Here is a 14,726-nt window from a genome sequence, read left to right as displayed (position 1 = left end):
CCTCATTTATATTAAGGGGCAGGGAATAGGCCCAACTCAAAAAAGATTGAACTACCGTCGAATCAAATGAATGCTAAACGTACCAGCTGATAAAACTTTCAAAAAATTTTGAAGATGAATGCAAGTCAAGGTATTCACTCCCTTGACCTGCATGGCCGGCAGTTGGTTTGTCGGTCCGGAGATATTGGAGAGAAGGAAATGTATGAGCGCGTGCGTGTTGGAAATAGCTGCATCTTCTAACGCTGCAGCGGATAGTGTATTAAGTATACTTACTATTATTAGTAGAAGGGAAGAGGCTCTTTCATTCTCAAGTCTTAACCACCCCACCAACTTTGGTTTAATTAGGAGAGTGGACCATCCATCTGATCAACCGAACGAACAAGTGAACGAACCAGCTCATGTTGATTCCCTTCCCCATCTTCTCAGATTGTGATTTTACCATTATCCCCCCAACCTAATTACTACGAACCGGAAAGCCGCGAGGTAGCAGCAAGCGAAGAATATGGTTGAACAAATTAGTGCTAGTATTAGTCATCGTTCTCGATTTCGATTTACTACATTCCACCTGTTATATCATGTAAATTTACTACATTCCACCTATTGATGTAATTATATATCATGGAAATGACATAATAAAGGCAAAAACGCATGTTTCTTTTGAATATTCCCTTCATCCACAAGTCCAATGTTGTTCTCTCAAATGCCAAAATCGCCCAACATTGAACCATCCATCGTTTTCCCAAGACTGGGGAAAGAGGCGCCGAGATTGTGCAAATTTACATTGCCGCGTAGGATCGTATGGCTTAATTAGTCTCGCTGTTGTAACAAATTCCAGAGAAGGTCCTTTTCCTGTTTTTTTGTTTTCCTTTTGCTACTGCTCCAGAACCTTACCATCATAAACAGTTTGTCATTTGATTGAACAGATGCCCTGTAATTGGGTGTGGAGATTACTGAACAACAAAAATCCTATGAGTTGCCGGAAATCTGCTTAAGATCCTTAATCAGCCAACCTTCTTCCACCATTTTATTACGCCATCAAAATTCACAGCCTACGAGGACCCTCCCTGTTCTGTACCCCGATGAATTTCTAATTCAGTAACAAACATCCAACGGAATGGAAGAACCGTCTCCTCGCTTTGTAAAGATCTTACTTATCCCCGTTTTACAAAATTGAAGCAGCAGACTGTGTCAGTAATCCTTGCAACTGCAGAATCAAATTGAATAAAGGCATACATCAAGGTACATTTTTTTATCTCCTAGACAACAAATCTCAAGTTATTCTCCCAGGATAGAGCTCGGAACTTCAGTCACGCACATTCTGCTAGTTAGTTGTATGAGCTGCCTGGTATCCTCGTCCGGTTGGACATTATCCTTCTTCATCCTCTCTACAACTACAACTGGCATTTTACCAGCTTTTGCATAAGTTCGGAGAAGTGAGTTATACATTCCTGTATTCAAGTGTCCAGCATGCCGAAGAGTAACTAACAATTTTTCTGCACCCTCAATGTTGCCACTCACTTCAAGCATCCCAGATACTTCTTTGACCATCTTTACATCTGGCTCCCATTTTTTCACACTACCAATAGCTTTGTTGAAACAATCAAGTACCTTTTCCACCTTCTTTAGTTTCAAGTAGCCCCATGTCAGAAGCTCCCAAGTGGTATAGCTAGGAGTCATACCTTTTTCTACCATCTGTTTGTAGAACTTCTCAGCCATTTCCATCTGACCATCGTTGATATAAGCAGCAAGAAGTATATTCGGAATTCTAGAGTCCCCAGTTGGAGAAATAGAACTCCATTCCATGTAAAGCTTCTCTGCTTTGCATAATTCATGGAGTTTCACTAGGGATGCAATCATGCACATATACTCGGAGTCATTTAACTTGTGGAACATTGACTTCATCTTCTTCCAAATCCAATAAACCTCATCTTTATGTTCCAGGCTAGTGTGTAAACTAATGAGAGAGGAATAAGAGGGACGAACTTTCTTGGAAATTCTTTTTTCCATTTCACCCAAAGTCGAAGCTGCTTTTTTCTTGAGTGAATTTTTAATGTAGATATTGGTTAATGTGCTATAAGTCACCCAATCTGGATCCAGTGTTTCCTTCTGTAGCTCCAGGAATACTTTTTCTGCAGTTTCTACGTCATTCTGCAGCGCACAGACAGATAACCACAGGTTATATGTAACAACATCTGGTGAAGTGTTCTTCTTTAACTCCTGAATCATCGCTGAAACCTTCTCCAACTTCCCTGTGGAGATATACAAGGTCAACATGTGGTTGTAAGGAAGAGGACTCTTCAAGAAACCACACTCTGACATCTTTTCAATTAAAGCTTCCGCTTTAGCGGATTCCTTGTGTTGGGCATAGGTGTGAAGAAGGGAACTACATGTTGTGTGATCTTTCATTTTGTCAGGAAGATCTTCAAAGAACTTCTCAGCACTATTCATGCCTCGGACTTTTGCAATCAAGTCCAAATGGACAGCATAGTCCCCAGATAGTAACTTGATATTTTCCTGTATCCTCATCCACTCACATACCTACAGAAGTACAGTATTCAGATTGACTAGTAAACAAATAAAACCTCCGCAAAGGATAATGCCTCACAAGGCTACTCAAAAACATAAAATAAAATTTGTGCAAGGTTTTTATTGAGCATTATGGTAAATACTAAAAGCTGGCAAGGAGCAACTCAATGGATGATCATCCGGATTCAATGTTCACCACAGCTCACACACAGCTGCAAGTAAATGTATTGAATCCATTTCGCTATCTTTTCTTATTAGAGCTATTAGGGGTCCCATAGAACTTTATATTCCATCATCTTTATTGATTTATTTTTAAGAAGAAATAAGAATTTTATCATCTTTGATATACTAGCAAGTTCAAGTTCTAATTCATCCCAGTAATATTCACTATGAAATATAAACAAAAGAATTCTGAGAAAATAAAGAAAGAAACAGAAGGAAAAAGTGAGAAGGAAGAAGAAGAAGACACCTCGAGGGCATGTTTATAGCGCTTAAGCTTACGGAGCTCTCGGACTATGCGGTTGAGCTCGTACTTTTGGACTACGTGGCCTTCCTCCTTCCACTTTCTAATGGCGATGACGGCGCTGCGCTTTGTGTATACCAGACTCAGTAGCCTCCTCCCGAGGGTGTCTCTTCCACCAGTGCTCGTGATTTTGCTGCTTGCACCACCTGATGGTGGGGACTTCACCGTCGCTCCAATGGTTTCTGCCGAGAAATAGCGCACGACGGCGAGGGATCTGCGCAACAAACGAGGGAACATCTTTAATCTTCACGGGACACCAAAGACAAGGCTGGGGCATTCCGGAGCAAAATAGAACCGGGCTTGCGGTTCACACAACCAAAAAACGCTTCAACTTGCTCCGAGGAATGTTTTCTGGCAAAAAAAGGCGCCCTAAATCAGCCCGCTTTTCTTTTCTACCATTTCTGCTAATAATTGGTTCTAATAAGGGATAACCACGTAAAACTACCATAAGCTTTCTGTAAGATTTACTCTCACATTTATATCCCTTCTATTGATCATTTAAATTTTAATATATGAAAAAATAAATTGAGAATATGTCACAGAGTTGTTTAATGAAGTAGCGGAGTACATTGGCTTTAAATTTTTTTATTTTCTTTTACTTAGAGAATCTTATTTTAGAGAACCTTATATTCTTATTCTTCCAATAGACAAGGATGATGTATGTTGCAAAATCATCTCTTGTGAACCCACAATATGTTATCTGTAAATAGAAAATCAACCAAATCTTGCATTTTTTTAAAAACCACCAAATTATGCATTTTGCATATAGGAAAATTAGTTGAGTAACATACTTTATTAGAAATAATTCTACATTTTGAGAATAGGAAAATATAGTTGAGAAACATACTTTATTAGAAATAATGAAATGATGATTAGAACAATATGGAACTAACTACCTCTAGAATAATTGACCACCACATGTTTTTATGGGGTGGGAAGTTAAGAATTCAAATTTTGTTTCCGTCAAAAGTTGTCACTTAACATGGTTTCTCTTAAATCTATATCAATGCTTCTTGCACTTGTATGGTTAGATGTTGGTTCAGTTCTGTTAATTCCCATAACCCTATACTCCCTTATTATATAGGTTAGAGTAGCCCTTAGTAGGAGTAAATTGTGAGGTTAGAGTAGCCTTTAGTATAGCTTAGAGATCCCTTTAGTATATATTAGAGCAGGAGTAGGAGGAGTAAATTATGATAATAGATTAAAAAAAAAAAAAAAAGGAAGATTAGAACAACATGGAATCAAAGGCATGGACGCTTTAGCGGTGTGTGTCTCACATGACTTTAGCAAAAAAAAAAAATCAATTCGACCTTGCAAAAAATCTGCGTGGGGACATAGCAATATAGCATCACATTTATCACGGACCCATTAAATTAAGCAAAACATAATGGCGGCCCGAGCCCAATGATGACAGCAGATAATCAAGGTCCGATGCGCATTGTATGGATTTCCCTGTACCTCGGGACAGGATGGAAACGCAGGCCGAGTGGGCGACGGTGGCAAACTAAAATTTTCGCCAAATGTCCAATCGTAACAGGAGCTCAGAGCACGAGAGGAACATGACGCGACATTCCGTGAATAGTTGATTCGATCACCGGAATTCATCCGATCACGCCCCTCTCAAAGTCTCTTCACACCTCTGCACTCCACTCTGATCACAGACACGATTCATTTCGATGCCTGGTTCTTCAACCTCCTCCTCCCGCACAAACATACGCGTCGTCGTCGTCGGCGACCGCGCTACCGGCAAGTCAAGCCTCATTGCCGCTGCCGCCTCCGAAAGTTTCCCCATCCAAGTCCAGCCTGTTCTCCCTCCCACTCGCCTTCCCCCCGACTTCTATCCTGATAACGTCCCCCTCACTCTCATCGATACCTCATCCAGGTTCTCACAATTACTCTCCTTCATTCCATTTCCTCCTCGTTCTACTACGTTATGTTAATCGTCAAGTCACCAGTGCTTTTTTATTTGTTCTTTTCTAATTCATCCTTTTTTTTTTTGGGTAATGAGTGATGTATTTTATCGATTGTTGGTTAGTTTAGCTTGGAGAACAGAGGTAAGCTTGCTGAAGAATTGAAGCGAGCCGATGTAGTAGTACTGACTTATGCATGCGATCAGCCTGCCACGCTCAAGCGCCTCACTACCTTCTGGCTATACGAACTTCGCCGATTAGAGGTACGCTTTCAATCCCGATATTCTTCTGTGCCCGCGTAGACTCTTTCATTGATTCCTCTGCTCTTTTGTGGTATATTGGGCAGACAGTGGACCTTGATGTGAGTTACCGAGTATTTATCCAACTTTTTTCTTTTTTTGTTTGGTTGGTAATAAACATCGGAGTGAAATCCGAGAAGCAAACCAGTGCCGAATATAGCATCTTGCTGATGCTGCAAGCCTACCGTTTCTCTTCTGGAGTTCTCCTGAATTATGTTGTTTCATAAGCATCTATTTTGACACTTGTTGCAATGTTTAACGGCTAAATCTTTTGGTAAACTATTTTCAATTACGATGAGTTCATTTGCTTTTGATTTAACATGATATCGATAGCAATAGCTGTTTTTATTCCAGTTTGTCGGTCCCCAATTATAAGTTCTTGTTGACCACGACCTATAGGAACGAGGCCTATCTACCGCTTTTAGACCTGTTTGCATAGGCTCGCTGGTGATCGCTTAGAGCTCCTCTTCCATCAATAGGTACTCTTAACGCGTTGACCACATGCCCTAGTGTAGCCTTTCCTGCAAGAACATCCACAATAGATCCAGTGCGCTTGGCAAGATGTCCTTCTTTAATAGCATTATCACTACCAACGATTACAATCCCAACATTCTCATTCTCAAGATTCAAGGCCAAAATGGTGGAGATTGTTGCCACTCACCTTGATACTTTTTTTTTGTTAAATGCAATTTTCAGATAAAGGCACCAGTCATAGTTGTTGGCTGCAAGCTGGATAAGCGAGATGAGGAGTATCATATGAGTTTGGAGCAGGTAATGGCCCCAATTATGCAACAGTTTCGAGAGATTGAGACTTGTATAGAATGTTCTGCAGCAAATATGCTTCAGGTTTGCCTCTATTCGTTAGAGATTCTGTCACTTCATTTTATGAAAATTTTTTAATTATAGTCCGTTGCTATTAATATTATGCTAGTTTGTCTATAGGTCCCTGAAGTATTTTATTATGCTCAAAAGGCAGTACTTCATCCAACTGCCCCACTATTTGATCAAGAGACTCAAACTCTGAAACCCCGCTGCGTAAGAGCGTTAAAACGGATATTTATACTTTGTGACCATGACATGGATGATGCCCTCAATGATGAAGAGTTGAATGAGTTTCAGGTTGCTGCTTCCCACTTCCTTTTCTCTGATACTGTTTCATCATACATTATCATTTTTCTTCCCGTTTATATTTTGTCTCTGCCAGTTTTAGTGCCTTCATTTATACCATTTGAAATGATATGATACAGGTTAGATGCTTCAATGCTCCGCTACAGCCTGCTGAAATAGTGGAGGTGAAGAGAGTCGTACAAGAGAAGTTGGGTGAAGGAGTCAATGACCTTGGGCTTACCCTGACAGGGTTTCTTTATTTGCATGCTCTTTTTATTGAAAAAGGTCGGCTTGAGACAACTTGGACTGTTTTAAGAAAATTTGGGTATGATGATGAAATTAAGCTGAGGGATCCTTATCTATCTATTCCATTCAAAAAGGCTCCTGACCAGGTGATTCCTCTAATGAAGCCATGAATTACCTCTTTTCCTTTTGCATGATTGGATAAGGTTTTTGTGCAGTCTAATGTCATCACATTCATGAAACTGCCTTACTGGTTAAACATGACGTGTTTCCAAGAATTCCTTAGAAGTCAAGTAAAGAGATAATCTAACCGTAGCATTTAGCCGGAGAAAAATCAATACTGTGATTGTGCTTGTACTTGAGTAGATATTTTTAATGAGTCTCGCATGTTCTGTTATTATGAACTTACTGGTTTCTCAACTAAAATTTGGTCAAAATGGTAATGGTTCAGTTTTATGATATTTTGTCCTGTTCTTTCTGAGTATCTCTTTGATGTACTAAGAATGGGGTCTATAGAGAGTCTAGTATGTCTAAAACGTTTTTCTAAAATTGCCATTATCTTCTTGCAGAATATGGAATTGACAAGTGAAGCCATGGAGTTCTTGAAGGGAGTCTTCAGCACATATGATGGTGATAAAGTACGGTAGACATTTTGCTTCATTCTAAGTTCATTCTAAGAGAATTTGTATTTTGCCAAGTTCTAATTTGTTTGAAACCTATCAAGTAACTCTTTCAGTGAAAATTTACAGCTAACTGGTTTCGTGAAGCCTACAATGTACTGTGTTTTACTGTAGAGATTACTTTCTCCCTGTCCTCTTCCAATCGTATATCTTTAAGTTAATTTTTTAAAATTTTTTTAAATGTTAGTGTTAACTAGGCCTGAACTTTTGTGCTCTGCTTTAGTTGCATTCTCTGGAAAATTTTTTCTGTGGAAAAGATCATTCCAATATAGCAACTGAATATACATAGAAAAGAGTACATTTGTAACCATGGGAAAGCCGGCAAGCAAGAGAGAGTGAGTGTGTTTGGATAGTAAATTATTTGAGATAATTTTGTGAAAAAATACTGTAGCACATTTTTGATATGATATATGTGAGATAAAAAGGTGATTGGAAAATGTGTTGATGATGCAAGCAAATTAGTATGTGTAAATAAGATGGAAATAATGTGTAATCCAAACACACTCATATGTCTACCACTCAAAGGCTGTCTAATTCTCTGTGAAGTGCAAGTTGGACAAAAATAAATGGTATCTGTGGAGGGTTTAGGATGTCTGAGTTTTGGAAGATTGAAGTTTGAGCTAGTCCCTAATGGGGCCTGCAAGAAAAAAAATCTTCTTATGGCTATCTAGGTAACAAGGGATCACCAAAGGCTTTAATGTTGGTAGGATCATAGTGCCCTTTTAGCGTTAAAGTTGGCATAATTCATGTTTCCTATGGTTGACTCATACTATGGAGCTGCATAACCTTATATTCAAATTTCAGTTATGTCTGTTTTTTAGACATTAATTGATATTCGACAGTTGAAGATCATTTTCTGAGTTTTTCTTTGACAGGATGGTGTTCTTCAGTATTCTGAGCTTGTTGAACTATTTTCAACTGCACCAGAAAGGTTGGTTTTTTGAGCAGTTTTGTCTTCAGTCCTCCCTGAACTGCTCTATTTGGATTTGACTTTATGGTTTATGGTGGTGCTTCATTTTGCATGTTGTGCTTGTCAATTTGTTTTGAAGAGTCACGTACAAATATGACTTGACTTGGCTGGTCTAGATATAATACAAAGTTTTCCTGTTTCTGTTATGCATTTTAAACACAGATAAAGCACGAGACTTTTAGTTATCAAATGTATGAGATTGGATATTGATTTATGAGGCTTATTCAGGCTTATATACGTGTGTGTGTGTGTCTCTATATATACACACACACACATGCATGTATATACATAGATATATGTATGTATGTATGTGTGTGTGTGTCTATATATCTATGCACACACATACATATATATATATATATATATATACGTATGTATGTATATGCATGCATGCATGTATGTATGTTAGTGGGTGAGTATTACACATGAATCATGGTTTTATTCTTATTTTTTTTCCTTTGAAATACTATTATTTCTCAAATCTGTCTTATTTTTTAAACTTCAGTCCGTGGGAAGAAGCTCCTTATAAGGATGCAGTTGACAGAACTCCAATGGGGTGCTTATCTCTTTCTGGATATCTATGTGAGGTGCGTTGTTTGAAGCTCTTGTAGTGGTTACTCCTAGTGAAGTTTGCCATTAGAGATATGCCTTTTTATTAGAGATATGCCTTTTTATTGATGATTGCATATGATCGTACGTTTATATTTTTTTGTTGTCATATGGTTTTTGACTCCTGTGGTTATTCCTGTTGGCTTCTTAAAACTTCTCAAGTTCTGTAGCTTCAGATTTGCAATTGGGAGGTTTAATTGTAATATCTCTGTTGTTATCATCTATTTATCTATACATGCATATGCGCATGTTTATATGTTGATAAATCAACATAGATCTGTCAATTTGATATGATTGTCATGTGGAACTAAGTTCATGCAACATTATCTATTCAACAGATAATGTTATGTTGCATGTTGGTTTATGGGTTGTTCCTCACAAAAGCTACAGTTGGCCTTTGCTGCTTGTTATTTGATTTCTTATGGGAGTTCTGCACTGATATTTTATTCTAGCTGCATTTTATCTTTGTTCTGTACTTTTTGCCTGTTTTTGAATCATTTGCTGGATGCTGTCTCTTATTCTGCCATTTACCTTAGGCATTTCTGCCTGATGTTGAGCTATCGGTTAATTGTCACTGATACAGAGCACATGATTGCAGTGGGCTCTTATGACTTTGCTGAACCCCAATCAAAGTTTGGCTAACTTAATATACATTGGATATAACTGTGATGCTGCATCAGCATTCCATGTAACTAGGAGAAGATCTGTGGACCGCAAGAAACAGAGAACAGAACGAGATGTGCATCAATGCTTTGTCTTTGGACCTAAAAATGCTGGAAAGTCTACACTCTTAAAGTCTTTTGTTGGAAGGTGTATTGCTTATGATTTTTCTCATATTTTAATCAGATTAGTTTAAATTTAGGAGAAACTTGTCTCTAATCCTTTTAACTTTCTGCTTTGTATTATTGCCAGTGCTGGCTTCTGTCTTTCCTTGTGCATAATGTTCATTACATCCCACAAAGATTTTGACGTCGTTTACTTTTCTCTTTCTTGTATTTAAGGCCGTTCTCAGAAAATTACAGACCAACTAGTAGTGATTGGTATGTGGTGAATGTTGTTAACCAGGCTGCGGTGAGTACTAGTGGCTTAAATGTCATGCTTTGGAGTTAGATTGAAAGAATCTCTCTCTCTCTCTCTCTCTCTCTCTCTCACACACACACACACTTCTGCATATGAACTCACTTGCACACTCACATATTCGTATAAACTATGTTCTTGTACCATCTCAAGATTCTCAATCTCTTGCACAAATCCATAAACATGCGCATGACATATTATGTCAATGAGTATGACTAATTGTAAAAAGCATGTTTAATGTAAGACCATATCAGTCTTCTATGAGTAAAACAATTATTATGTCTTGTCACAAGCATATTTATACAGTTTAAATTCTTTGGAATACCATGGTGATGACATATTTGCGATATACACTTTGTAATGCAGGGAACTAGAAAAACTCTTGTGCTTCGTGAAATTCCTGAAGATGAGGTTAAAAATTTGTTGTCTGATAAGAAGTCTTTGGCCGCTTGTGATGTCGCAGTATTTGTTTATGACAGGTGGGGATTGTAGCATGTTAAACAAAGAGTTAACCGTGAATTGTGACTACTTAGGATTCAGTGGATTAAATGATTAATTATGTCCTGTTGGTAGCTGTCATTGGAAGTCTTAGATGTTGCTTTGGTTAGCCTCTCAAGTCTCATTATCACTGATGCATGAGAGAACTCTACTCTTAGAATATGTCTGTTTTTTTCAGTTTTCTCCTAAAGATTTCTGTCCAAAATTTGCTGATGTTTCTTTCTTTAGCTCGGATGAAAATTCTTTAAAAAGAGCATCCGAATTGCTTAAGGATGTTGCTAGGCAAGGTGAAGAGACCGGTTTTGGGGTGCCATGTCTCTTTATTGCTGCCAAAGATGATCTGGATTCCTATTCAAATGGTATAAAAGATTCAGCCAAGGTACTTGTTACTTAATTGGTTCCGCTTTATTGCATCTGATTTTTATGGGAAGGAGGTCGAGGTGTGCACCTCGTCTTCCACAATATTAGTAAAAGTTAACTACAAAACCACTACAAAAGATGATCTCTCTCTCTCTCTCTCTCTCTCTCTCTCTCTCTCTCTCTCTCTCTCTCTCTCTCTCTCTCACACACACACACACACACAGAGACGCCCACACAAACACATAAATGAGCATATACTAATCTTTTAACTGTGGTAAGTATGCTTTATGTTTTAGATTTGTCAGGATATGGGAATAGATGCACCCGTTCATGTGAGTGTGAAGGAAAGAGATCTGAACAATGTTTTCCAGAGAATAGTGCTTGCAGCTGATCGCCCTCATCTCAACATTCCGGAAACTGAGGTTGGACAAAACAGGAAACTGTATCGCCATTTTGTTAGTCGCTCTCTCATGTTTGTCTCAGGTATGATTTTTCTCTCAAATGCCTTCCTTTTGAAACTAAACTGTTAGGACGGCAGTAGCACTACCTTATTGAGGCTAGTTGCTTGTAAATTACTAGAAATTTATCCTGTATGCTAGAAGGTGTCCTAAGTTTTGACTGTGATTTGAGCTATGGTCTAGTAATCTGGAATTAAGTTGAAAAGAGTCACCCCCCAAAAGAAAGGGCAAATGGATAAAAGGGGGAATCTTTGAGGTGATTGTACATAAAAGGTTCCTCAAGCCTTCTGCATTTGCTTTGACTCTTCAACTGTTATTGCAGTTGCTGCTGCTGTTGCTGTTGTTGGATTGGCAGCATATCGCTCCTATGCTGCAAAGAAGAATACCTCCAGTTAGGCTTTGTGCCTTTTAGTCATACAAGAATGATACATAAGGTTTTAGATATTTTAGTAATTGTTCCCTTTCCAACTTTTTTTTTTTTTTTTTTTTTTTTAAGATTCATCTTGTACATAAAGGATTTTTTTTTTCTTTGAAGATTGAAGATCCAATTTTGCTTGGAAGTTCAGGATTAATTTTTGTATAATAGGAGTACATATTTCTCTTTGAGCTTTATTCCTCCTTTCTTTGGTACCTTCAAATGCCACTCCGCATTTCTGTACAGTAATATGATTATGCACATCAGAATGATAACGAGAATCTCTGAATGCAAGTGCATTCAATTAGCGAGTTGGTTCCTTTCTTGTAACATTCTGCTTCCCTTCCTTCCCCTTATACTTCGAGCAACACTAAAAGAGGTAAAGAGAAGAACATTTGCTTTCTTTTAAAGTCTGTCTTACATCGTTTTTCGTGTACTTGAGGATCTTTATTAGTTGGAATTATCGAATGCCCCAGTTTATGACGGAGAACAAGTACATTTTACAGAAGTCGGAAGTTTTCTTGAGGATTCCAGTTGGTTGTCTTTGGTTTGTGCCTTGGTGACTAGATAAAGATGAAGGAAGAGCGTGGTTATGAGAGTTCCTTTTTCTCGCTTTTAGTTGTGTAAAATTGGAGGATTAAAAACCCTGCTGTTTTGCTACTGCTGTCAATCTCATCGCCTGATATTGCGTGGATGAAACATGCCAAATTGCGGATATTGGGTTGTTAACAGATTCTATACACGCCATGAATTTGACGGTTGGGCTTGATTTGTACTACTGGAACTTTTTCAGCAAAAAACAGTGATTGAAGTACTTACTGCACAGTGGGGGTGGTAGAGCCAACAAAACAGAGTTCTTGAAGCTAACGGTTAGGGGGAGGATATCCCCTTGTTAGTCAAGGAACTTATTTTAACTTTTAGCCCATTGGATTTGAATCGCTAGGCGGTTAACGCGTCTTGGTATTTCACCCCTTGTTTGGAGACATCCGCGTGTTGTTTTCTTTCTTGATCCTGTGAGGGAACAAGGATTGTGAAGTTCGGAGTAAATCTGCCGCTGGAGCCGAGCGAACGGGGGCACGAGACAAGATTAATGAATTGTTGAAACTCCTATGATGCTATCAAAAAAAAGGAGATGCTATCAAAATTTAACGAATGATAATAACGTGGCCGTTCCTACGATGACAAGTATCAACGTGGGTTTAAATTGAAAAAAAAAAAAAGAAGAAAGGACGGGTCATTTTTGGTCTGGAATAATTCAGTCCACTTGTGCTTTTGAACAAACCTGATACCGATAGCCGACAAGACGATCGATGGCGATCTTTAAAGATACCTTTTCTTGAATAATAAGAAGCTATGGAAGATCGGAAGACATGGGTGTGCAAATTGCAGAGCGCATGAGATTATAATCGGTGCGGGTGGAGGAGGGGGGGGGGGGTGCTGTGCAATTATTGATCTTGACTAATTTGTAAAACAGAAAAAGCGGGAGGACAGGCCCCGCGCGCAGTTGATGTAAAAGGGGAAGGATACTTGTAGAATCAAGAATGGTCATGGAGGACGAAAGATGCGTAAAAGTCATAAAGAGGATCTTCATGTTTGGTTCATTCATCGAATCATCTTACATGATACGCATGCAGAGGAAACCCTTGTTCACGACAGACTCGACTCTGTTTCCCTGTGACAACGCAGAATCGGGAGCCAATAAAAGAACGACAAGGTTTAGTTGCAAAATAAAAATCTGTTGGGTGTTGCCCCAGGAGTACGTACGTGCCTTCCGGAATCATCCAACAATGTGTGAAGAATGGAATGGTGGCCGAAGGTAGGTGACTGGTGAGGCAACGGCTTGAGATTAAAGATTGAACTAGTATTTTGGCCTGTGCTATGCACGGGTTTATACGAGAAAGAGGAGAAATATGGTCAAACACAACATTTATTATTCATTTATCTCATATCTTCCCTTTCCTGCCATTTTTTTGACCTCTCAACCTTTTCTCTTCTCGATATTCCTCCTACTCTTCACTACTCTCCTTTTCACTATTTGAATTTAACTTTCTCGCATCCCTACAACCTTTCGTCATTCCTTCAAATCCTACCCAATTTTTTTTGTATCCCTACAACCCTTTCTCGTTTCATCAAATCCAATTTTCTCTTTGCTTTATCTCGCTGCCACTCAATTATCCTATCTCTTGTCTAATTTTACAGCCCACTTATTTCCTATTCTACTACTATTTTCATCTATTCATAAATGTAAATGGTAACCTATTTATTTGGCTTGCCTATTAACAAATGAGTTTGCGTGTGTAATTTAATTGGATTCAAATGGGTGACCAAATTAACCCATTAATTAGTGGGTATGAAATTGACATATTTGGATCACTTATTTTGACTTAATTAAATTAGACGTAGATTCAAACTCAATCGTTAGTGGGTAAATCTAAATTACTCTAATAATTATATTCTAATTTTTGCAAAGATTTATTCATCGTTTTTCCTCTTCTTTAATTTCTATTATTTTATTTTTTTTAAATTTATCCTACTTCCTTCATTCCTTTCATAAAAATTTAATAAATTTCATGAATGTTAATTAATTGTTTGCATTAATACCTAAACTATTTTTAGATTGTCGTATAGTGACAAAATTTGAAACTCACTATGATGATCATTTTAGGCTCCTTTAAGCAATTTTTATGTTTTTTTTCTATTTCTTTAGGTAAAAATTGATTTATTAACTTGATATGTTGATATGATTTACTATTTTGTTGCTAAACAAAATATGGATGAAAAAGTAAATAAAATTTAGTAGTGGGCTGTGAATGGTGATTGGATAATCCAAACCCATATAAAACTATATTCATTGATGACTCGTCTATTTTGAACCATTAACTAAGTAGGAATATATAGATTAACCTAATTATAACTTGCCCAGACTCACATGAATCATCAAATTTGATAACTGTCCCTTAATCTTTACCTTCCCTAACCTTATAGTTCTATCTTTTTAATGCTTTCACTATTTAGAATTCATTATCTCACTTTTTAAGTGTTTTTGGACAT

The 14,726-nt window shown here is 37.9% G+C and overlaps 2 protein-coding genes and 1 long non-coding RNA gene across 5 annotated transcripts; 1 reads left to right on the top strand and 2 right to left on the bottom strand.

Annotated features, from left to right (window-relative positions):
* Positions 1-1,115: 1,115 nt before the first annotated feature.
* LOC113733630 (pentatricopeptide repeat-containing protein At4g02820, mitochondrial-like) lies at positions 1,116-3,411 on the bottom strand. Its single transcript, XM_027259879.2, has 2 exons — positions 2,996-3,411; positions 1,116-2,538 (listed from the first exon to the last, which is right to left on the bottom strand). The coding sequence occupies exons 1-2, from the start codon at positions 3,284-3,286 to the stop codon at positions 1,276-1,278; spliced, it is 1,554 nt and encodes a 517-aa protein (XP_027115680.1). The 5' UTR covers positions 3,287-3,411; the 3' UTR covers positions 1,116-1,275.
* A 1,042-nt stretch (positions 3,412-4,453) lies between these two features.
* LOC113733614 (mitochondrial Rho GTPase 1-like) lies at positions 4,454-11,872 on the top strand. Of its 3 annotated transcripts, none has more exons than XM_072064448.1 (14): positions 4,454-4,931; positions 5,090-5,222; positions 5,955-6,104; positions 6,201-6,377; positions 6,506-6,757; positions 7,178-7,246; positions 8,164-8,219; positions 8,764-8,845; positions 9,466-9,677; positions 9,869-9,938; positions 10,311-10,423; positions 10,671-10,821; positions 11,108-11,285; positions 11,583-11,872. In XM_072064448.1, the coding sequence occupies exons 1-14, from the start codon at positions 4,726-4,728 to the stop codon at positions 11,654-11,656; spliced, it is 1,923 nt and encodes a 640-aa protein (XP_071920549.1). In that variant the 5' UTR covers positions 4,454-4,725; the 3' UTR covers positions 11,657-11,872. The 3 variants fall into 3 exon arrangements, with proteins under 3 accessions (XP_071920549.1, XP_027115679.2, XP_071920553.1); XM_027259878.2 differs by having other exon boundaries at positions 4,458-4,931; positions 11,099-11,285; XM_072064452.1 differs by having other exon boundaries at positions 4,793-4,931; positions 5,085-5,222; positions 11,099-11,285.
* On the bottom strand, positions 11,497-13,520 carry LOC140014079 (uncharacterized). Its single transcript, XR_011820971.1, has 2 exons — positions 12,958-13,520; positions 11,497-12,790 (listed from the first exon to the last, which is right to left on the bottom strand). It is a non-coding gene; the product is annotated as an uncharacterized lncRNA (long non-coding RNA).
* Between the last annotated feature and the right edge of the window lie 1,206 nt (positions 13,521-14,726).

This window comes from Coffea arabica, chromosome 1e, assembly GCF_036785885.1.
Source record: "Coffea arabica cultivar ET-39 chromosome 1e, Coffea Arabica ET-39 HiFi, whole genome shotgun sequence".
Classification (NCBI taxonomy): domain Eukaryota; kingdom Viridiplantae; phylum Streptophyta; class Magnoliopsida; order Gentianales; family Rubiaceae; genus Coffea; species Coffea arabica.
The sequence above is the reverse complement of the archived record's forward strand: the minus strand, read 5'-3'. Positions and strand labels throughout refer to the sequence as shown.